The sequence below is a fragment of the Asterias amurensis genome, chromosome 1 (genome assembly GCF_032118995.1).
Source record: "Asterias amurensis chromosome 1, ASM3211899v1".
Taxonomy (NCBI): domain Eukaryota; kingdom Metazoa; phylum Echinodermata; class Asteroidea; order Forcipulatida; family Asteriidae; genus Asterias; species Asterias amurensis.
The window spans coordinates 28,241,131-28,265,879 of NC_092648.1; the positions used below are offsets into that span (position 1 = coordinate 28,241,131).

At 37.8% G+C, this 24,749-nt stretch overlaps 1 protein-coding gene across 2 annotated transcripts; it reads left to right on the forward strand.

Annotated features, from left to right (window-relative positions):
• Positions 1 to 87: 87 nt before the first annotated feature.
• LOC139935547 (cholesterol 24-hydroxylase-like) lies at positions 88 to 24,290 on the forward strand. 2 transcript variants are annotated; one of them, XM_071930120.1, is made up of 14 exons: positions 88 to 181; positions 6,315 to 6,461; positions 7,722 to 7,799; positions 9,217 to 9,298; positions 10,246 to 10,409; positions 10,679 to 10,817; positions 11,183 to 11,299; positions 15,622 to 15,853; positions 17,236 to 17,308; positions 18,076 to 18,160; positions 20,108 to 20,218; positions 20,394 to 20,482; positions 21,943 to 22,009; positions 22,311 to 24,290. In XM_071930120.1, exons 2-14 carry the CDS (start codon positions 6,322 to 6,324, stop codon positions 22,461 to 22,463), a joined length of 1,530 nt encoding a protein of 509 aa, XP_071786221.1. In that variant the 5' UTR covers positions 88 to 181; positions 6,315 to 6,321; the 3' UTR covers positions 22,464 to 24,290. The 2 variants fall into 2 exon arrangements, with proteins under 2 accessions (XP_071786221.1, XP_071786220.1); XM_071930119.1 differs by lacking the exon at positions 88 to 181 and adding an exon at positions 3,416 to 3,551.
• Positions 24,291 to 24,749: the final 459 nt, after the last annotated feature.

Consider the following 24,749-nt stretch of genomic DNA (forward strand, 5'->3'; position numbering starts at 1 on the left):
CTTTACCATCCTTGAAAAAAAATTTCGCCCTCGGCCTACTTCTTCCACGAAACACTTTCAAGACTAGTGAGGGCGCCCTAAAAAGAGCAGGTGAGCAGACGGCTCTGCTCTCCTCAGTCCGTGCGCACATTCTCAACATCAATAGAGCGCCTCAATAAACCAACACAAAGTAAAGACTCACGTGAGTATGGCGTCACTGTATTGACTTTTCAGTCTCACACTCACATGATCACCCATCAAACTATTATATAAGGCCTATATGAGTAGACAGTGACAAGGACTCCATTATGGCGTGTCAAACGTTGCATTATTCGATAATGTACAATATATGTGCGATGTTTCTCATATATATGCGATAATTGTCACATATGTGCGATATTCATTTAATGTATGTAATAAATGTATAAATATATATGCAATAAATGTAATATATGCAATAAATGTAACATATATGCAATAAATTGTAATATATGTGCGATAAATTGTAATATATGTGCGATAAATTGTAATATATGTGCGATAAATTGTAATATATGTGCGATAAATTGTAATATATGTGCGATAAATTGTAATATATGTGCGATAAATTGTAATATATGTGCGATAAATTGTAATATATGTGCGATAAATTGTAATATATGTGCGATAAATTGTAATATATGTGCGATAAATTGTAATATATGTGCAATAATTTGCAATATATGTGCGATAATTTGCAATATATATGCGATAATTTTTAATATTATGTTTGATAATTTTGTAGTATATTATATGCGATCATTTGTATGCGATGTTTTGTGACGGTATACATATGCGATAATTTAATATACATGTGCGATGTTCGTTCTTATATATGTGCGAAAACGGAATTGTGGGATATAGTATGGCTTCCTGTCTACTTGATCCCCGCGTATCCGTAATGTTTTAGATCGGGCCAGACTATACTCTGAACGGTATAGTATGGTTCCTATGGTTAAATGAGATTGGCGTAGGGTTTATAGTGATGGTCAGGGTACGAGACTCGAGCAGCGTATTTCCGAAATAGCCAGCCAGGCGCGTATTCGGATAATAGAACACATACAGTACAGGGAGGTGACAAAATGTTGCATTTTGCTCAAATCTGAAGGTGAAGATCTGTTTTACTCGAACGAATTCTGCAATATTAGCATAATTTAGATATGTTAATTGATAATATGTCAATTTCATAGCTTCACATGATTAAAAAATAATTTATAAAAAGTGAAAAACATTAACAAAACGTCAAAAGATGACCCGCAAACAAAAAGGCAAAAATTGTTATTTCGTATTTTTTGCATTTTTTAATATGTCAAAAAAACATCACTGTGAAATACAAAACCATAACTTGAAAAGAATTTATACCCTTCGTTAAAACAAAACATTTAATTTGTAATCCAGAACTTTCAAGACTAATTTAGTGGGCGTATCAAATTTTGGGGCTGGGTAAATTTGGTTCACTATCTAGTGGTTAATTAACCACAGTTATTCTGACGCCATTGTCAATGTACATTCCGCCCAATTACATAGACGGTGGACTTAAACACAATTTGAAAAGAATTTGAACCCTTCGTTAAGACAAAAAGTTGCTTTCTTGTTCCAGAATCTTGAAGGAAAATAGACTGGACGTATCAAATTTTGAGCTGGCTAAATTGGTCAACTATTATTGATTCTGCAATAAAAAGAAAATGTTTAAAGAAAATGTTTGTCTTATCGAAGGGTGTCACCACCTTTTGCTCGCGGCTGACATAACTATAAATGTGGTGACTAAGATTCCAAAAATTTGAAAAATGATTTTGCAAACAAGACACAGTTGAATTTTTATAGCACAAGAACTTTTAAATTTTATTGACAACAATCAAAAATAATCAATCATGAGTGTTTCAGATATAGCTCGGTCATTTACTAACTTTAACTGTTGTACAATTTAAAGTCACCTGGAAATAGAAGTGTTTTTCTTTCAAACATAAAAATATATGCTTACGAACAATAAAACAATTAATTTAGTAATTGATAAGACAAACATTTTCTTTTTATTGCAGAATCAATAATAGTTGACCAATTTAGCCAGCTCAAAATTTGATACGTCCAGTCTATCTTCCTTCAAGATTCTGGAACAAGAAAGCAACTTTTTGTCTTAACGAAGGGTTCAAATTCTTTTCAAATTGTGTTTAAGTCCACCGTCTATGTAATTGGGCGGAATGTACATTGACAATGGCGTCAGAATAACTGTGGTTAATTAACCACTAGATAGTGAACCAAATTTACCCAGCTCCAAAATTTGATACGCCCACTATATTAGTCTTGAAAGTTCTGGATTACAAATTAAATGTTTTGTTTTAACGAAGGGTATAAATTCTTTTCAAGTTATGGTTTTGTATTTCACAGTGATGATTTTTTGAAATATTAAAAAATACAAAAAAAAACAAAATAAAAATGTTTGCCTTTTTGTTTGCGGGTCATTTTTTGACGTTTTGTTAATGTTTTTCACTTTTTATAAATTATTTTTTAATCATGTGAAGCTATGAAATTGACATATTATCAATTAACAATTCTAAACTATGCTAATATTGCAGAATTCGTTCGAGTAAAACAGATCTTCACCTTAAGATTTGAGCAAAATGCAATATTTTGTCACCTCCCTGTACTGTATGTGTTCTATTATCCGAATACGCGGCTGGCTGGCTATTTCGGAAATACGCTGCTCGAGTCTCGTACCCTGACCATAACTATAAACCCTACGCCAATCTCATTGAACCATAGGAACCATACTATACCGTCCAGAGTATAGTCTGGCCCGATCTAAAACATTACGGATACGGGGATCAAGTGGACAGGAAGCCATACTATATCCCACAATTCCACTTTCGCACATATATAAGAACGAACATCGCACATGTATATTAAATTATCGCATATGTATACCGTCACAAAACATCGCATACAAATGATCGCATATAATATACTACAAAATTATCAAACATATATTAAAAATTATCGCATATATATTGCAAATTATCGCACATATATTGCAAATTATTGCACATATATTACAATTTATCGCACATATATTACAATTTATCGCACATATTACAATTTATCGCACATATATTACAATTTATCGCACATATATTACAATTTATCGCACATATATTACAATTTATCGCACATATATTACAATTTATCGCACATATATTACAATTTATCGCATATATATTACATTTATTGCATATATATTACATTTATTGCATATATATTACATTTGTTGCATATATATTACATTTATTGCATACATCAAATGAATATCGCACATATGTGACAATTATCGCATATATATGAGAAACATCGCACATATATTGTACATTATCGAATAATGCAACGTTTGACACGCCATACTCCATAGTTACTGACTGAGACAGCGGGCGATAAAGAACAGGTGTAAAAAATCCACGGAGGTAGTTTTTTCCAAGTCACTTTTTTCATGCTTTTTTGGCCAACCTGCCTGGATTGTTTGTTTGTCAGGAGGATTTAGGAGGGTAAGTGAAAAGCATAGAGCAAGGAGTAAACTAATAATGGGAGGTAGTAGCCAACTAACTCCCCTTGTTGGGGCATGGTTGGGGGAGGGTAGGACGTCAGGGCAGTGCAAATAGTGGTGAAAAATTTGAAAAGTTTCCGTATGGCGCCACCACTTTTTCATTCGAAATAAAATAATATAGTATCTAATTTACCTGATTGATATATCCCTTTTTGTAAAAACGAGTGAAAAAGTATCTGAAAAGCCATACGGAAAAATATCTGAAAAATTTCTTGGAATTCCTTCCTCAAACCATCATCCCCCATGGAGGTAGGATTACCTCAAACCAAGTCCACAAGAAAAGAGTCCACCCAAGATCACGGTGCAAACCGATCGGCAGAGGGGTTGGGTTGGGTATCCTCCCCTTATCAGTTCGTTTTCATGCTATTATGCCTTTTTCTTTGAATTGGGAAAAAAATAATAATGATGCCTTATAAGTTATATCAACCGATGCCCTAATTACCTTCTTTTGTTAATATGAAGTATGCAAACATATCCTGGTGTCATGTGTTTTCAGTAGGATAACAGGAAAATTGTTCACAATCAAAAACTAATTTTTTTTTTTTCAAATCATCTATCCAATTTTTTAACATTAACACATTAAGACCAGTAATGTTTGGTTTCAGGAGATAAGAAACCAATCTATGATATTTTCTCTTAAATGTAGACTTAATATTTATTACGCTTATCGGAACTTATAACAGTTATGCAGTAAATAAATAAAAAAAATTGTTGTCATTTTCATTTAAAATATTTTAATGTTTTCCCCATATTTGTGCACCATAGAATCCCAAATAGTAACCACCTCACGTGATCCATCTAGTGACTAAAGCAGAATGAAACTCAATCTAACAGATAGTAATTTTGTTTTGAACTTTCGAGGTTAATCTTTTTGAACTTTTAACAAAGAAAAACGAGTGAAAACAATTGAAAACTCAAAACCAAAGAAACATGGATTTTAAACAGTCTATAGCAGTTTAAAAAGTTGAAGCTGGCAAAACAATCAAAAGTAGACAAAGTAGGAAAAAAACTTGTGATGAGAGAACACATAAAAAAGTGGATATGTGTGGAGTGATACCCTTGCGCTGCCAGTTTGCTATCTGAATACCATGTAAAGTATACCAGATGGGTATCCACCACACTACCAATGCAAGAGCTTTAACTGCAGGGGTACTAGAAAAACTTAAAGAGGAAATGTTAACATTGAGGGACACTAACTTATGAATATATACAATGAGTTTTCCTCTGTCTGGTCACACAAGCAAGGAAGGGTTGAATACTTCAGATGGCAAACAAACAATTTTGCACTAGAAGCCATACAGAGCAAGGTCCTGGGGTTGCTTTCACAAAGCACTAAAAATCCATCACGAGACAAATTGTCAGTACCGGTATGTTATTTGTGTTGTGACATAACACTAAACTTAGCAACTACGATTACGAACAATCTTGGCTTTTTGTGGTATCGGCTCCAGGTCTGGCTCAGAGGTGTGGCCATAGAAGGGAGTGATCCACACATACAAGTGCAGTAACCATTTCTGCCAATTCTACGGTTGAAGAAAGCATTATTTATTTTACAAGATAACACTAACAGGGTTTCTCTGTGAAAAATATATATAAATAGGTCTAAACATGCCAATCAGTTTAAGGTGAATTCAGCATCTTGGAAAATAAACACCAATTTGAAGGTATTTTTCACTTGTTGTCTTAAATTGTCGAAAAAACATCAAGTTGCACTAAATAGTGGGACGACCCAGCACTAGTGTATACCCAGTTGTCTGACATAGTTTTAGCCATTGATTTACTTTTGTTTGGAATAGGGCCTAGATAAAATTTGAATGCCTGACTAGACCCGATCGATGCTTTGTTTTTGAGGGCAAGGGCACCAAGCAGTATTGTAGCAACGGTGGGCGGTTATGGGCGGGTCTGCCCAGGACTCACAATTTTGCACCCAGCACTCCGAGCAAAATAAATTGTGCTGCCCAGCACAGATACATCCCCTAGAATAGATCAAAATATTGTCCACTGTGCAAAAGGCATTTTACTACACTTGTGGACAAGTTAATGTTCTGTCCCAGTGAGATAGTCTGCATAATGAAGATCAAGTTTCTGCGATCAAATACTGCTCTCCCGAAGCTAGTGGCTACTGGCTGACTACTATACTGCCAGTGTTGCGGGAATGGGGAAGAGAGTTGGAATGCTCTCTCTGCGATAGACATTTAAAGGCAGTGGACACTATTGGTAATTGTCAAAGACTAGCCTTCACAGTTGGTGTATCTCAACAATGCATAAAATAACAAACCTGTGAAAATTTGAGCTCAATCGGTCATCAAAGTTGCGAGATAATAATGAAAGAAGAAAACACCCTTGTCACACGAAGTTGTGTGCGTTTAGATGGTTGATTTCGAGACCTCAAGTTCTAAACTTGAGGTCTCGAAATCAAATTCGTGGAAAATTACTTCTTTCTCCAAAACTATGGCACTTCAGAGGGAGCTGTTTCTCACAATGTTTTAAACCACCAACCTCTCCCCATTACTTGTCACCAAGAAAGGTTTTATGCTAGTAATTATTTTGAGTAATTACCAATAGTGTCCACTGCCTTTAACAATTTGTCTACATTTTACAAGAGTTGTGCGTCACACAAATGTTTATCTAAAGAGGATGTACCTTTGCAGTCATTCCCTTCCCATTAGATAACAGCTCTTTATATTGTCATTTTTCTTTTCAGCTCAGCAATGGCATCAATTAGTGAGTTGCTTGTGATGACGTTTGGGTCAGTGTTCTTGGTTTGTCTTATTGCGTTCGTTGCTTCGGTGTTGTTTCTGCATTACAGACATTCCAAATACAGTCATATCCCAGGCCCCAAGAGGAGAAGGTTAGTATTAGGGTTTTATAGTTGGGCCCACAGGGTTAGTAAAAACGTCATTGAATATTTTAAGTCTGATTAGTTACTTATTATTTATTTACTGATTATAAAAATCCAAAATCAGACATGTGATTTCTCAACATTTTCCCCAAAATTTTGTCAAAATCTCCTTGAGCTTTATTTTATTATAGTATTATTATTATTTTTACTTTTTATTTTATTCAACATTGGACAGTGCAAGCGCCAATTACAGGATGGACAAAATTATTAAACATTAAAAAACAGTAAAATGAACAATAAATTAAGGGAGGAAACAAAACCTAACAATACACGCAAATTGTTTAGAGAGAAAGCGGCCACCAAAGAGAGAACAATAGTCCCATTGTGTCCTACCCTGTAGTTGTGTCTGTCTGTTGATGCACAGACTCTGTGAGCTTCCTCTGTTAGCTTCCTGTGAGATTCTGGGTCATAGAAAAAGAATGACCATTGGCCAGTGAGCCACTTTTCAGGAAGTTTCACATACGTCAATTCTTATCCCTGCTAGATAACGTATTATAACACCCCTTACAAAACTTCTGCCTTTTCGTTGGTTAATACCCTGTTCACATATAGACAGCGCTTCTACCATGGTGGAAAAGTGGTCGAGAGTGTGGCGCACCAATCGCGGACCAATCATGGGCCAAACTTGGGAGGATCTCCATGGGCTTGGTTTGGTCGGGTTGAGGTCCCCCAGGTCGGGAAGCTGCATTCTCTCCCCGCCGGGTTGTAGCCAACAATGAGCGGGGAAAAGTCGTAGTGGGAACGCCATTATCGCTCAAGCAGTGTGGTAGCATCGTGGTGAGATCGCAGCACTGTCGGCAGTCATTTCAAAGTAGAAAACTACTAGATCCGCATCGATCTAGGTGTAATCATAGTGACAGCGAGTCAGCAACAGTGTTGATGTAGAACAGTACTTTTGTTCAAAATAAATGTATTGAATTGAAAATGTTGCGTGCAGTCTTTAATTTGCGTTTTTGCTTGATTTTGACGGCGATAGTGTCCCGATTTGATACATTTTTGAGAGCACAGTGATTGGCATGGTCTTCGTAAGGTCGTAGGGCTGTGTGAACAGGGTATTAGAGCGCGTCACATATGTCCGGGGATCACCGAGGGAGTCAGAGTTTTAACCATAGCACTCGAACCAGTCAATATTTGTCTACTACGCCATGTCTCTATATTAATACTCAACTACTACTTTGCAGTTTATTTACTGTTTTCTTTTTCTTCAAGCTTTTTCTTGGGAAACATTCAAGATATCCAGGAATACTCTGAGAAGGGAAAACTGGATGAAGATGCCTTGAAGGACTGGTGAGTTCTCTAACAAAGACACTAACAACTATTTTTCTGAGTAGAGTGTCGCGGCCGAGTGGTTAAGAGCATCGAATTCAAGTTCTGGTGCTGATTCACCGGAGTGTAAGTTCGAATCCCGGTCGTGACACTTGTGTCCTTGAGTAAGATACTTTACTATAATTGCTTCTCTTCACCCAGGGGTATAAATGGGTACCTGCGAGGGTAGAGGTTGATATTGTGAATGAAAAGCTTTCGGAGCGCCACGGCAGCTCGGGGCTGTATACTCCCTAATGGGAGCTGAGAAAGATTAAAGGGAAGTTTATTGGCCCAATGACCAGGGGACTTATGTAAAGCGCATTGATACGGTTTATTGTGAAATGCGCTATATAAGAATTTATTATTATTATTATTATTATTATTATTATTATTATTATTGTTGTTGTTGTTGTTGTTGTTGTTGTTGTTGTTGTTGTTGCTGTTGCTGTTGCTGTTGCTGTTGCTGTTGCTGTTGCTGTTGCTGTTGCTGTTGCTGTTGCTGTTGCTGCTGCTGCTGCTGTTGCTGCTGCTGCTGCTGCTGCTGCTGCTGCTGCTGCTGCTGCTGCTGCTGCTGCTGCTGCTGCTGCTGCTGCTGCTGCTGCTGCTGCTGCTGCTGCTGCTGCTGCTGCTGCTGTTGTTGTTGTTGTTGTTGTTGTAATTGTTGTTGTTGTTGTAGTTGTTGTTGTTGTAATTGTTGTTGTTGTTGTAGTTGTTGTTGTAATTGTTGTTGTTGTTGTAATTGTTGTTGTTGTTGTAATTGTTGTTGTTGTTGTAATTGTTGTTGTTGTTGTAATTGTTGTAATTGTTGTTGTAATTGTTGTTGTAATTGTTGTTGTTGTTGTAATTGTTGTTGTTGTTGTAATTGTTGTTGTTGTTGTAATTGTTGTTGTTGTTGTAATTGTTGTTGTAATTGTTGTTACTGTTGTTGTAATTGTTGTTACTGTTGTTATTGTTATTGAGGTAATTATCATTTATAGTTTTAAAGGCAGTGGACACTATTGGTAATTACTCAAAATAATTATTAGCATAAAACCTTACTTGGTAACTAGTAATAGGGAGAGGTTGATGGTATAAGACCTTGTGAGAAACGGCTCCCTCTGAAGTGATGTAGTTTTCAAGAAAGAAGTAATTTTCCACGAAGTTGATTTTGAGACCTCGAGTTTAGCACTTGAGGTCTCGAAATCAAGCATTTGAAAGTACACAACTTCGTGTGACAAGGGTGTTTTTTTCTTTAATAGTTATCTCACAACTTCGATGACCAATCAAGCTCAAATTTTCATTGGTTTGTTATTTTATGTACATGTTGAGATACACCAAGTGAGAAGACTGGATTTTGACAATTACCAATGGTGTCCACTGCCTTTAAATGACCTCTGTTTTTGTTTTTCTTTTTCTCCAGGGGAGACCAGTTTGGTGATGTGGTTGTGGTTTGGTTCCTCCATCAGTGCTTTGTGTTTTTCTATGATGTTCGGGCTATTAAGGTATGCCCCACAGAAGGCAATATTGTTTGTCCTTCTGTCTATATATTATAATAATAGCAATATAGGTTTTGATTTCTGGGGTTGAACAAAGAATTGACTATAGGTTTTCTCGGTCACATTCGGCAAATGAACAGCCAATTTAATTTTCATGTGTTCACATTAAAGCTATTTTGCCTTTCCGGTTTTTACTGCGTTTCAAATTCAGAATTCGGTCATTTAATTTCGTTTTGAGGCATTCAAGTTCCTAGCACACTCATTCTTTTTCATGACACACAATCATCATTCAGTTTAGCAAAGCTGGTTCGACTAGAGATTTTGCTGATTTAGTAATTTTCAATTTCGTAAAGAGGCAATCAATTTCGCTCACCTAGGATTCAAATAAGTACGACTAAAGAAATGCGAATAAACAGATAAACGGTATATGGCAAACCGTTTCGTACCTACCTTTACTTTTAAATCGAGCGAACCCTATTTTCCTTTGTTTTATTTTTCCAGTAGACTTTACCTTGGGCCCCATAAGGGTTGTTTTCTTCTTATTTTTTTTCGGGAGACCTTCAATGGTTAACTGACCAACACCTGACATTTGGCATGATAAGTGAGGGGACAATAGGAATTTATTGTACAGACAAAGAGTTCCAAGGCTTCCCTTAAAATATCACTCGCTGAGGTGCTGTAGTTTTTGAGAAATGAGTAAAACAATGTCACGAAAATACGTTTCACATGCTAAAATAGTTTGCATCTCGCTAGGACGTAAAAATTTTCATGACTTGTTTTATACACTTCTCAAGAACTATAGCACCTCAGTAAGTAACATTGGACGTTTTGTACCATCATCATCTTCAAACCAGGTAAGATTAATTGAAACCTGTGGACATTGTCTTTAGTGTCAGGATTCCAGTCGTCTACCAAAATGGGAGACTGATCCCTTGGTTTTTTTTTTTTAATAGGATATACTTGTGGCGGGTAATCGACTATACTCAAAAGGTTGGACCTATAATGATATTTCTAAGGTCTATGGTGCACGGTTTCTTGGCTATGGGCTTTTGACGGAACCAGATCATGCGATGTGGGCCAAACGACGAGACATATTCAACCCTGCATTCAGTCGAAGGTAATGTGTAAATGGCTTAGCACAGAATAACATTCATAAAACAGCTAAGCACAGGCAAATCTTGAGAAACAAAAACTAGTAACCAAGCAAAATACCATTAGTGTGTACAGCTTGCTCAGGTACCCTGCTAATTTTCCATAAGCACTTTTGTCTGATTGAAAGCATTATCAAATAAAGCTGACAAAGCGTACAATTAGTGACTGTTATCCTACTTTTGCTAGGTAGCAATCTATAAAAGCGGTAATCTATGAAAACATTCACCTCCACAGCTACCTGAAGACTTGTATTAGTCAGTTCAACGCAAGCTCGGACCTGCTGGTTGAGCACCTGAGTGCTAGTGCAGATGGCAAGAAGAATGTGCATCTCTTGGACCAGCTGAGCAAGGCAACCATTGACATTATTGCAAAGGTATGCATCAGGCTTTGAACTTTAAACCAGTTGTCAACTTTGGTAATTGTCAATGAGCAATTTTCATACTTTATGTGACCCAACAAAGCGGCTACACAAATTGGAGCTCCCAACTGTGACGTAACTGGAGTGATTACGTAACAGAGCTGTTTGTGAACCTTTCAGAAAAGCGCTGGATAAGGGTATTGAAAAAGATACTTTTTTTGACATTAAAATCTATTTATGGTCATATGACTCGTTTTTCATATTGATTGAAAACATTTCAAACGAAATTCATCAAAGTTCACGACTTGACATTTGCGTAAACACGCAAATAACTCATATACTTTCACATTTTTCATTTTTGTTAACTTTTGTTTTCTTAGGTTGCCTTCGGAGTAAATTTCCATCAGTTTGATCCTGAGAAGATAACATCGTTTAATAAGGAGTTCAACATTGCCATGAAAGGCTTGGAAAAGCAGTTTGCAAATCCATGGAACAAGGTACAGAGAATTCTAACACCTTCTTGGTCTTTATCATTTCATGGCGTGTTGTGGCCGAGCAGTAAAGAGCACCAGACTCAAGCTTTGTTTGTTTGTTTGTTTTATTATTTCCAAATATCACAATAAATAATCATGAAACATACAAGAAATAAGAACAACGAGTGATAAGAGGAGGGCACCAGGAAAAAGCCTAGGCTTGTACAGAGCCTGGACCCTTTATAATGTAAATTAATAGGTTTTAGTTTATAACAATAACAATATTGATTATTGAAATTAAGGTACGGTGAAAGGTATAGTGCAAACAGCAAAAATAACACAATGATTGTTTGTAATTAAACTGTTTTGAAAAAATTTGTTTGCTATGCAGCCATAAATACATATTGAGAGTTGATAACAAAAAGGAAAATTAACAGAACATTATTTAGGAAATTACAAAACTTGATAATTTGGAATGGATAATCATGGTAAAGCTCTGGTGTTCCTGACCTGCAACGTGTGGGTTCAAGTCCTTTGTTGCGATACTTGTGTCCTTGAGCAAGATACTTTACCATAATTGCTTTGTCCTTCATTAAGGAGATTAGAGATGTAGGTCCTGACTACTGGAATAGTGCACATTAAAAAAGACCCCAGAAAACACTTGTCGTAGAAGTTAATTTTGGTGAATCTGGCTCACACAGCAAGCACCCTTTTTGATAGATTTCCTCTGGCTTGCGTGCTTCAGTGATTAAGTTCACTCATGAGGCATTCTTGGTTTCATTACTAGAAGTATATAAAAAATAATAACAATCCTTTCTTGAAGAACATTTCTCAAAATGGCCATTGAGTAAACAAGACGTGTCTGACTGACAAAGAAAAATCCTACATTTCCACCTGCTAATTTGACATCTACCGGTAAACGTCAAAAGGCTATTATATTTTGCTCCTGCTCTGTGATCAATTTGAAAGAGTATCATTCCAGCCATGTTGAGAAAATCAACAGAATCAGTGTGTGAAGCGAAGCTTCCACTTGCATCACCCCTACAGGCTACACATCAACTGCGTCGGATTTTCGACACCAAACGTGAGACATTTAGAAGCTTTTTGCCAGTTACTAACTGATATTCATACTAAGGGCAGGTGGAATTACGTAATCATATTGACACTAAAGAAGCTAATATCAATGAAACAGTAGAGTTTCAGGGTTCGCGTATTAATGGCTTGGAATGCAAGATGAAAGACCTGATCTGCTTTTGTCGAAGATGGTCTTTTTTATTCTCTCCATTTCTTGCTAGACCAATGCTTCACTGACTTATCTGTGGTCAGCTTTTTTTTCCATCATCATCAACTGTGTATGGTGTATGCATTCTGCAAAAAAAACAGCAAAGGCTCATTCAGCATAAACAAAATACCTGTAATGCCCTGTTTCTAATTACGACAACTCACCCGCCACTTTGCACTTGGAAATTGTGATCTTGGGTGACATTGCAGTAAATCATGTTTCTGAAGCTGACAATAACTCAAATTTAGCAGTAGCTAGTTCAAATTATATACCTCATGTATAGAATCCTCTAATCTGATTGGTTACAAATGGAGTCATGGAAATAGCTATGCCCCCCTTTTTCTATCAATATGACGTCATAGTGACTGTGCCCGGGGCATAGTCAATTGACTATGCCCGCTCTGAAAATAGTGCAACTATGATATGTATAATGTACGACTAGCGTTCCGTGTCACTGCGCGACCTTTCTTCGCACAGACGACCTTTCACCGTATAGTCAGAGTGTTGTTGATTAAAAGAATCTTTATTCGGTATATAAAAGAAATATTGACTGCTTAAAAATCAGAGAACAGTTCAAATTATAGGCCCTCGGTGATGTCAAAACCATGGCTATGCCCTCAGCTTCGCTTCGGGCATAGTCATGGTTTTAACATCACCTTGGGCCTATAATTTTAGTGCCCCTCATAGCAGTCAATATTTCCATACTATGCAATGTCCTACAGATAACTCGCGTAACAAGTTCTGCCTTAATGTAATTTGACATTACAGAACTTTTGACTTTTTGTAATTCCCAGCAGTGGCAATAAAGACCAAAAGAGGACTGTTTAGCACTGGCAGAGAACCTAATGAAATTTATATGGTCGACATTAGGTCCCAAATAAGGGAATCAATGTGTGGTGAAGAGGTTTTCAACTAATGGTTTAAACCCAACGAGCAAGGTTCGTTGATCATTTTACTGAGATGAAGTCGAGGTAAATTATCAAGAACCAGGCCTCGGCGGGTTTAAACCACTAGTTGAAAACCGTTTCAGCACACTTTGATTCCCATTCATAAACACCTTTTTGGTCAAAAGACATCAACACTTTTTGGTAAAAAAGTCAAATTAATGCACAAACTGTAATTGTTCAATGATGTTTTTCAACACAACACCCCTCCAGCTATGAAATGGTAAGGCCCTCGGGTAAACAACTCCTCATAAGGGAATGCTGTGCGCATCGCGCGTATCGCGTGATGTGGCACAACTGTCCCAGCCGTTGCTCTCGACCAATTGGAATGAAGAAATGGTCTTATAAGCACAGGTGCAAGCTCGCGTGTCACACCCACGTTTCAACACTTTTTACTGGTCATAATCTAGAGTTTATACACACCCACGTGACGCGCTCTCCACCAACAGGCATAGCAAAACTGTCTGAGGTATGAATAGGATTTTAAGGTCCAACATCGCCCTACTGATGATGCCCAATTGATTCCAGGGTCACAGTCCGGCAGAAATTCCTACTACACAGATGACCTGACCAAGATGGATCTTAACGAAAACAGGAAAAAGGAGGTGGTCTGGACAGGTTGTCAAAGCCTACCAGGAAGGCATCAAGTACCGTTTCGCTCCTGGGAAGAGGAGAGTACCCGTTGTTGTTTCTGCCGCTTAAGTTGCTTCATCGCGTGTCATCGCCTGAAAACTCTCATTTGCCTTCAGTTGCTTCACGTGTTTTTTTTTTTTTTGCTTGCCTTTGCCAAAGCTCTGCGTTATATTATGATGACCTGACCAAGATGGATCTTAACGAAAACAGGAAAAAGGAGGTGGTCTGGACAGGTTGTCAAAGCCTACCAGGAAGGCATCAAGTACCGTTTCGCTCCTGGGAAGAGTGTCACGTGTCATCGCCTGAAAACTCTCATTTGCCTTCAGTTGCTTCACGTGTTTTTTTTTTTTTTGCTTGCCTTTGCCAAAGCTCTGCGTTATATTATGATGACCTGACCAAGATGGATCTTAACGAAAACAGGAAAAAGGAGGTGGTCTGGACAGGTTGTCAAAGCCTACCAGGAAGGCATCAAGTACCGTTTCGCTCCTGGGAAGAGGAGAGTACCCGTTGTTGTTTCTGCCGCTTAAGTTGCTTCATCGCGTGTCATCGCCTGAAAACTCTCATTTGCCTTCAGTTGCTTCACGTGTTTTTTTTTTTTTTGCTTGCCTTTGCCAAAGCTCTGCGTTATATTATGGTATTTACTTTGTTTCTGCTGCTGAAAATATTATTTGCCTTCAGTTGTTCCACGCGTCATCTTTCTCTCTGTGCTTTTCTTCAGGTAACCTTTAGTAATATTTTATTTTGTTCACTTGCTTTTGCTCAGTCTCTGCATTATATTAGTCACTTTGTTTCTGCTTCTTAAAATTTTATTTGCTTCAATTGCCATCTTTTACTCTGTGCTTGCTTCAGTGAACCTTAAGTAATATTTTATTCTGTTTGCTTGTCTTACTGATTATGCTCAATCTCTGCATAATATTATTTACTTTTATTAGTCTTGATTATTTCATTATAACTGCTATTTTTTATAACTGCTATGTTTGGCATAAATTCCACGAAAAATGCACAAAATTCTTGTAACATGCAAATTTGTTAAAACATGGCTTGTTGAATGTGATAATGAAAGGGAGGATCCTGATTTCGTTAAATTCCCTTCTTATCATTGGGGTATGGTTGGCTTGTGTATAAAGCGCTCACCTCTCACCAAGGTAACCCTGGTTCGATACCCAGGGAGGGCCGTAATATGAGTTGAGTTGTGCGTTGGTTCTCTGCTGTGCCACACCACAAGGGTTTTCCAGACCATCTGGCTCTCCTCCCTCGGGACAAATCAAACACTTTCGATCTCTGGCTGTGCTCCAAGGTCATAGCCGCCCCTGCATGCCTCTGCTTCACGATCACGTTGTTCAGCTCGATCGCAATTCAGCTCTTAGCTGCAAGTAAGGATAATTAGCCTCTCAATTTGTTATCATTAGCAGATTTTGGTGTATTAGTTTATCTGAACTTTTTGTTAAATGGTTTTAAAACTTTTTTTGTCTTGTTTACTTCTATAGTACAACCCGTCCAAAACGGAGCGTGATTACCGTGCAAAAGTCCGCCATGCCATTGGTGTCTTGCGCAAAACTGGACAAGAGATCATAGCCAGTCAGCTAAGCGCTCTTGGTCGGGGGGAGCAGCTGGGTAACAACATCCTTGCGTTCATCCTTGAAGCGTCTCAAGCTTCTTCTTCTGGAACTCTTGACATGGAGGAGATGGTGGATGAATTTGTAACTTTCTTTCTTGCTGGTAAGGATTTTAAGATTCACTAGCCCGCCAGCTTTTTTTCATTATTCCGTATTTCATATAAAATAGAGATGCTTTCGAACACTGAACTAGCCGGCCTGATAAATTGGTGAGAATTTTTACTGGTTCTTAGGTGTTTTTAAAGGAAGTGGACACTATGGGTAATTACTCAAAATTATTATTAGCATAAAAACCTTAATTGGTAAAGAGTAATGGGGAGGGGTTGATAGTACAAAACATTGTGAGAAACGGCTCCCTTTGAAGTGACGTAGTTTATCGAGAAAGAAGTAATTTTCCACAAATTTGATTTAGAAACCTCTAAATTAGAAATTTGGCCAGTGCCCAAACAAAAGTATGGGGATACGTCCGCCAACAGAGAACTAATAGTTACTTATTACATAGGCCTATCCCTGCTGGCATCGGTAATGTTTTGACCTTTTCAGGAGACAGACGCCTCTAACCCTATCTGTTTTTTAAATTAAATTTAAAAGAGATGAGTTTCTGTTCGCTACGTTTGTGAAACGGTAACGCATTCCAAAGCTTAGGGGCTGCCACAGAAAAAGCCCTATATCACCAAATGTAGTCAACATTTTTCCAGAAGGATGCTCCAAGAAAATACCATTATTCCCTGACCTAAGTTTGTATGAAGATACTTTCCGGATGGAAACAAGATCCTGCATGGAGAAAGACCATGAAGAGCTTTGTTGAATGTCAACCACAGGATTTTAAAATGAATCCTGTACGAAACAGGCAGCCAATGTAGTTGATGAATTATAGGTGGGATGTGTTCAAATCGGTGTGTGTTGGTAACAATTCTGGCAGCTGCGTTTTGAACCCTTTGTAGTTTAGCTATCTGTGGCTTTGGCAGACCATACAAAACGTTATTACAATAATCAAGACGACTGGTCACAAATGCATGAATTAGTGTTAAAAGAGAGTCTTGTGTAAGGAATTGACTAATGCGTTTGATGTTATGGACAATGGAGATGAAAAAAGGCTGCAGAGCAAGCTTTATTGATGTGGGTGTTCATTGTAAGTTCAGAATCAAACCAAGACCCCAAGTTAAGAACACATAATGTAGGAAAAACAGTAGCTTCATTTATCATAATATCAGAAATATTAATTTTCTTCAACTGCTGTTATGATTCGATGATCAAAAATTCACTTTTTTACTCTTTAATTTACGATTAACTCCAAACGGGAAATCAGTCTTGATTATTTCTTATTATATATGACATTTCAGACTGAAATATTTCAAGGGGCTGTTTCCTACTATCGTCATCATTCATTAGACCTTGTACGTTTTATGTAAATCTTTGATCTTAGGCGATGTTTTTCTTACCAGTTTGTAATGTTCCTTTCACTTCTTCTCTCTCTTTTGTCAGGTCAAGAGACAACTGCTAACCTGTTGGCCTTAACAATGTTACATCTTTGTCAGAATCCAGAAGTCATGTACAGGTAAATACTTGCATTTCTGTGTATACTTTATTGTCTTCAAGATTGGAGTATGATGACTAGGCCTAAGTGTGACATTGGTTTCTCGAGGCCTAGAGGTCTACCGACTCAAGTTCCGAGTGTGGGTTTGAATCACGGTCGTGACAACTTTATCCTTGAAAAAGGCACTTAACCATAATTGCTTGTCTTAACCAAGGTGTGTAAGGTGCAGCCGACTGATGATGATGATAAATGGGAACATGGACAGCCCTAAGAGAGTGTTGTGTTGGCGACCAGATGTTCTGCTGGTTGAATTTCCAGAAGCAAATGTTATAAATTTTCACTTAATACCAAATTCTTCCAACCAGTATTTTTTTAATTTTTTTTATTTAAGTTAATGTGCCCCTTTAATGTAAACAAATATCAAAATTGATGGAATCTAATTAATTTGAGGATATCCATTACTCTATTTGGTACATATTTGGTAGTTCTTTGGGGAATTCGTCTGAGTTTGTTCAGTTTTCCAGACACACAATAAAGTTTATTAATACACATTTTAACACCAATTACAGGATGGAAACAATAAGAAGTGTTTTAGATGTGGGAGGAAACCCCCAAATGGGAAAACCCCACAAAATCAGGTAGGACTCAAAACCCATTCCACATGCAAGGCTACAGTCTGGGATAGGATTCGAACCAGGTCCCAAAGGTGGAAGACGCGGAAAGAAACCACTGATCCAACCTGATCCTCATACTATATAATAACTGAGGTGTGTACTGCCCAATTACAGATTGAAAACTGAAGTTGATGCCGTTGTCTCCACTAAAGAGTTCATCCCGTATGAGGATCTGTCCAAGTTGGAATACATGGTTGCCGTAAGTAAATTTCAGAGGACATTCTGTCAGCCTAATCCAGCATATTCCTGAAGATGATCAGAGCATACTGATAACATAGAAAGAGTTTTATTGAATGCATGGTGTCTCCACAAACCTCACCAGATTGTATTCACACCAAAGTTTCAAATCTTGCAAGTCAAACAGAAAAATAAGCACGCCATGTGCCATGTAAAGCGTTTGACACAGTAGATAGACACAGTAAATAGACTACGCTTTCAGCTATCTACTGGTACCAATAAAGGGGAACTGATAGCAGCAGATGCTACAAACTGTGAACTTCATTAGACAAACTTTTGAAGATGTTTCATCCACTAAATTCTCTACTCGTACTACGTTTGGCCTCAATTTTTGTGGCGTGTCGTGCCTGATGAGCAGTCTATGCCCATTTCACTCAAGCTCTGGTGTTGTCAGCAGCAGAGTGTGGGTTTGTTACCCTGTCATGACTCTCGTGCCCTTTAGCAAGGCACTTATTACCATCAAGATTTCAGAAAAAGTGTTACCAGCCAGGCTTATGATACCCATGCTTACACCATTACAAACGGTGAAGGAGGGGTAGCCCTTTTTCAGCCCCAGGAGTGAGTGGCAACGTACCCTGGTGACAGTTAATTCGGGACGATATTCCAAATAGGTTAAGTGTAGCTCTCAACTTGAAGGGGCCATCATCCAGCTAAGCTTGGGCGGTTCCAGAAATTTGGGGCTCGGTTCCGGTTCCGAAAAAAAGCTCGGTTCTGAGACATATCTGGTTCCAATTCAATATAAAACATAAGCCGCCCGCCCCGAGCTCACACACACACAATTGAGCCGATCTATTTTAACTGAAAATAACCAAGTTAATCAGAAGTCGGTCCCGAGCTCACACACACACAATTGGAGCCGATCTATTTTTAACGAAAATACCAGAATACCCACCCCAAGTCAATCAGACATCGTGCCACCGAGCACCTATTCTCCCTGCATTTAAACAAGTCTTTGATTTAGCCGGCAGTACATCCGTAGTACAGTACGTCCGTAGTGCAGTACATCCATAGTGCAGTACATCCGTAGTGCATGCAGTGTGTCGTCTCTGTACATACAAGTGTACATGCCTGTACATGCCTGTACATGCCTGTACATGCATACATACAGCACTGTGTGTTTTGTGCATGGGGCAAGCTTTTATGAATATGGATATATCGGCAGCCAATCACAACGTGTTGTCTATACATGTACATGTATATGCATGACATGTACATGCATACATGTGGTGGTTGTAGAAGATGCCTATGCGTGTGCACTGAGAATGCAGCCACATGTGATAGTTGATACTCATGTCGGCTTGAAGCCTTTGCACACTGTATCTGCGGTCACCGCTTTCAACATCAAGCCTCAATTTCTAGAGCCGGTTGGTGGCAGGATCGGCTCCACAGAGCCTTTTATAATTGAGACTCGGTCTTTTAAAATCGGAACCGACAAAAGCGGGTACCCGGTTCCACAGAAGAGTGGAACCGCCCGTCCGGTTTTCAATTTGGAACCGGGTAGAACCGGGTAACCGAAGGAGCCGCCCAAGCTTACATCCAGCCTTGTGATATTAGGTGATCTCTCATAAAGGGAAATATAAAACAGTTCAAAAGTTATATAATTTAACAATGAACTCATGAGCACTTCAACCATAAACAATTCAACCACTGAAGGAACTTAGTTGCTGTTCACTGTTGAGCGAGAGTGAGCGTTGTAGATAGACAAAAGTTTTGAGTATATTGTCTGGTTTGGGAACTCACCTGCGATGTCTTGGCACGCATGTTGTTCACGGCAGCGCAAATTTCATGCACTAGCCTATATTTCTGACCCCCACATGACCATGTTTCAGCAAACCAGGATACAGAACTGGCAAGAGGTGAGTTATAATGGGCTTTTAGTGATAAAAAAGTTGTCTCGTTCTTGTGGCAGGTTTTGAAAGAGACCCTTCGTCTATGTCCCCCTGCAACTGGAACGCAAAGGGTAGCACACTCGGACTGTGTCATCTCCAACACCAAGATACCTGCATCCACCGTCCTAGGGGTAAGTTGTATATTTTTATACCAAATATATTCAAATTCAACTTCTTATTTATTATTTCAAAAGTTATTAACTGACACTTCAAAACAAATAGGAAAAATAAGACCTGAAATATACCTGAATCAATATTTCAAACTCTATTTGTTTTGTAACAAAGTGATTCCCCTCTGTCTTCTAGGTTTCATTCTATGCCAATGGAAGGAATGCGAAATATTGGGAGAACCCGTTGGAGTTTATCCCGGATCGATTTCTTCATGGCAATGAAAGGTAAAGTCCCTGAAGCTTCACTATTCAAACGCTGCCTCCAAATCATGCTACTAATCATTTTTATTGAGACCTTTTCCAAAAGTTACAAATCACACCAAGTCTTCACTTTTGCCAGTCAGAAAAAAACAACACAAACAAGAATGAACATATTTAAAAGCATGAATTAAGTAAACTAGTTGGGTGTTGATGTGGAGCACCAGACTAATTGTGAGATGGAGATCCAAATTCTTAGCTTTGGTACAGAGAGGGCTTTATCTCCTGCTTTCTTTGTGCATGAATGCCAAGGTTGCCCTTGGAGCGTTAGTTTCTTTCTGTAAGAAAAAAATGAACGAGAAAGGGTATTTGTGGAGATGATTCAGCTGTTCCTTTATACATTGTTATAGACACTTGTCAAAGACTAGTCTTCTCACTTGGTGTATCTTAACATATGCATGAAATAACAAACATGTGAAAATTTTAGCTCAATTGGTCGTCAAAGTTGCGAGATAATAATGAAAGAAAAAACACCCTTGTCACACAAAATTGTGTGCTTTCAGATGCTTGATTTCGAGACCTCAAATTCTAAATCTGAGGTCTCAAAATCAAATTCACAGAGAATTACCTATTTCTCGAAAACTATGTCACTTCATAGGGAGCCATTTCTCACAATGTTTTATGCTATCAAACCTCTCCCCATTACTAGTTACCAAGTAAGGTTTTATGATAATAATTATTTTGAGTAACTACCAATAGTGAACACTGCTGTCTTGTTTATAATACATTTCTTAACTGTGAACCAATAAAAGCTTTTGAAGCACACAACCTTACAGATCTGGACCCAATTTCATAGCGCTGCTTAGCGATCGATTTTGTGCTTACTTTGCCATTTCTATTTCATAGCGCTGCTAACCATAAGCACACGAAAAGGCATGCTAACCTTTCGGTGCTTAGCGCACGAAAATAAATGACGTCACAATGCAAATCCGCGGTAAACACGCAATATGGCCGCCCAATTTTTCTGCTTACCTGTGAAATACGCTAAGGCTTAAGCAAATTTTTCTGCTACAGTAAGCACGCAAATTTGCTTACCGTTAAGCAGCGCTATGAAATTGGGCCCTGGTGTGTGGGTCCTGCTTAATTGTTTTATTAACCCCTTTTCTAAAGGATTTCTCTGTTGGGTTTGGTTGAACAAAGATACTTTGGTGTTTTGCAGGTTACTGGGTCAGTACATCGATCCATTAGGCTCCGCCCACGGCGCACGTGTGAGCAAGAACACATGAGCCTCTCCAATGCCATTCTGCACAACTCTGCCGCTCGCGCCAAGCATACGCGCATGTATGTTGGACTTTATAGTGTTGGACTTTTGGTTGTGCATTGGCTTGTGATTGGTCAAAACACAATGGGGCGGAGCTTAATGGATCGGTCTATTGACGATGCGCTAAAACTTTTGTGTAATAATGTTTTTAATTTTGTCTCATCAGTACATCAGGTGCTTTCACCCCATTCTCTATTGGACCAAGAAACTGCATCGGTCAACAATTTGCACTGGTGAGTATCTCCTTCTAAACGGTTTCAATCAAAATTCACAGAGAAACAAATTTATTCAATTGTTGTCAAAGGATGTTCACAGATTTTGTCTGGATCTCAACATTATCTTATGCCCATCAGCCTTGACAATGATGTATGTATTACACTACCTCCTGTCGCATATTCAACATGTTTTTAATGTTTTTCGCTTAGAAAAAGCATCATGTCAACATTTGCTCAGAGGAAATCTTCTTAAAAAAAAAAATTAATCAACCCTTAACTTGATAAACAAAAACAAAACCTGCTTATTATATTTTAACAGATTGAGGCTCGTGTTCTCCTGGCTAAGCTTATCCAGCATTACAACTTTAGTCTGGTTCCTGGACAGTCCCTGGGCTACATTTTGGAGACCACATTGAAACCTAAAGATGGGTGCCAGGTTTACCTTACCCCAGTCAGCTCAAACCAACAATAGATCCTACTCTTCCCAAAATTTTCACACAGTTCAGAGATGCTGATTTCACCAGGACGTCTCCAGTGTGTTCTCATAAAACGGTCTATTTTGCTATAAGTACAGGGGTGGATTTCACAAAGAGTTAGGACTAGTCTTATCTCGAGTTAGGACCAGTTACTCGTCCTAACTTAGGACTATCCATGCGATTTGTATATCTCCTGTAGGACTAGTCCTTAGTTAGGACTAGTCCTAACTCTTTGTGAAATCGACCTCTGATGTCATGTGTACCAGTTTGGCATCCAAACTGTTTTTACTTAATTATTTTGAGCTCAGAAACTAGTGTAGATTTAACCCAGTAGCTTTCTGTTCATGTTTGACACCCTAAAGAGTTAACAAGCAGCACTAGAACTAGGGTAACATTTTACAACGGCTTACAAGGGTGCATTTTGACTCCAATGTTACATCAAATATGGCGGCCAAAATCCGTCTATATATTATAACGGAAATAATTAACCGACCGCAACAACACACAAGAACAACTAAAAACATTAAAATACCGGAGAACTCTACATACAGGCAAGAAATTAAAATAAAATTTGAAAAGCAAAACATTTTAAAACATTAAAGGGAATACACAATGTACCCAAACCCTTTAAAGCAATGCAAACAAAATATTTAGTAGGAATGATCAATTTGAAAAACTTTACACACTACGGAAAACAGGCATCTTTGGACGAGTACTCTGATCTCAGAACAGGCAGTTTCAAGCCTTTTACAATAATGATAAGCTTTTTGAGACACCAGTATAGTTCAATAGTATTTTTTATTTTTTATTTATGGGGTTTTAAAGGCAGTGGACACTATTGGTAATTACTGAAAATAACTATTGGCATAAAACCTTTCTTGGTGACGAGTAATGGGGAGAGGTTGATGGTATAAAACATTGTGAGAAACGGCTCCCTCTGAAGTGCCATAGTTTTCAAGAAAGAAGTAATTTTCCACGAATTTGATTTCGAGACCTCAAGTTTAGAACTTGAGGTCTCAAAATCAACCATCTAAACGCACACAACTTCGTGTTGCAAGGGTTATTTATCTTTCGTTATTATCTCGCAAGTTCGATGACCGATTGAGCTCAAATTTGCACAGGTTTGTTATTTTATGCAAATGTTGAGATACACCAGCTGTGAGGACTAGTCTTTGACAATTACCAATAGTGTCCACTGCCTTAAAGACGGGATTTAGATTTTAAAATCCATCAATAGGTCTATATTAGTTAAAATAACATAATTCATGCACTTTTTTTACTACATATAATCTTTTTTCATTTAGATAAAGATGTTTTGATTCTCAAATTGTATGGTTAGTTAATATTTAGTTAATAGTTTAAATATTAAACATTTTAATAATTTTTTTAAATTTTTTTATGATGGACTGTATGTTAGTGAGAAATAATGTTATATTAGTGTAATATAACATTTTCTTGACATTATACACTGTACTGAACTATTTTGTATAAATTGCTGGTCATGTCGTGTTTGTAGTTTAAGAAAATATAGCCTGAAAGAATACATTTTTACTGCACTTGTTTACCAATTAACCAAAATTATGCACACAGCACAAAGTCAAAGAACTTTAATTAACTTGTTTTTTTTAATCTATCACATTTTTTTTAAAACAATAAACAAAAATTCATAACTATGTTGTTAAATTTATTTAATAGCTTCCTATATTGTTAAATGTTGGCAAAGAAAAAGATTGTGTAAAAATTCCCTTGTGATTTTTGTTTTTATCAAGCAGAATTGTACTTGTGAGTATTTTTGAGCAATAAAAAGACCTTTTTTCACAGTATTCATGTTTATGCTGTTTAATTCATTTTATATGTTGTTTAATAGCTTAATTCCTATTGTTATTATTCCTTCTAAAATTTGCAAAGAAAAAGATTATGTACATCTGGTGGTTAGAGAACAGTGGTCATTTAATGAATATTTACATTGGCTAGAACTTCTCCCACATTCCTTACCCGACTGTAGCCTAACCTGGAGACATTATTCATTTGCTTGAGCTACATTTGAGGTGTTGACAGATTTTGGCCGGTGGTCACTATCTGTTAACTGTGGTCATTTTATGAATATTTACAAAATTCTTCTTCGCTCACATTCTGTGGTCAATTACAGGCAATTACTTTTCTGATGGTTCATTGGCTTATGAATATGAGCTCAATTGGTCTAACTTCATTGGCTCGAGCTATAAGCCTACATTTGACATGTACAGATTTTGGCCGGTGGTCACTATCGGTCAGCAGTGGTC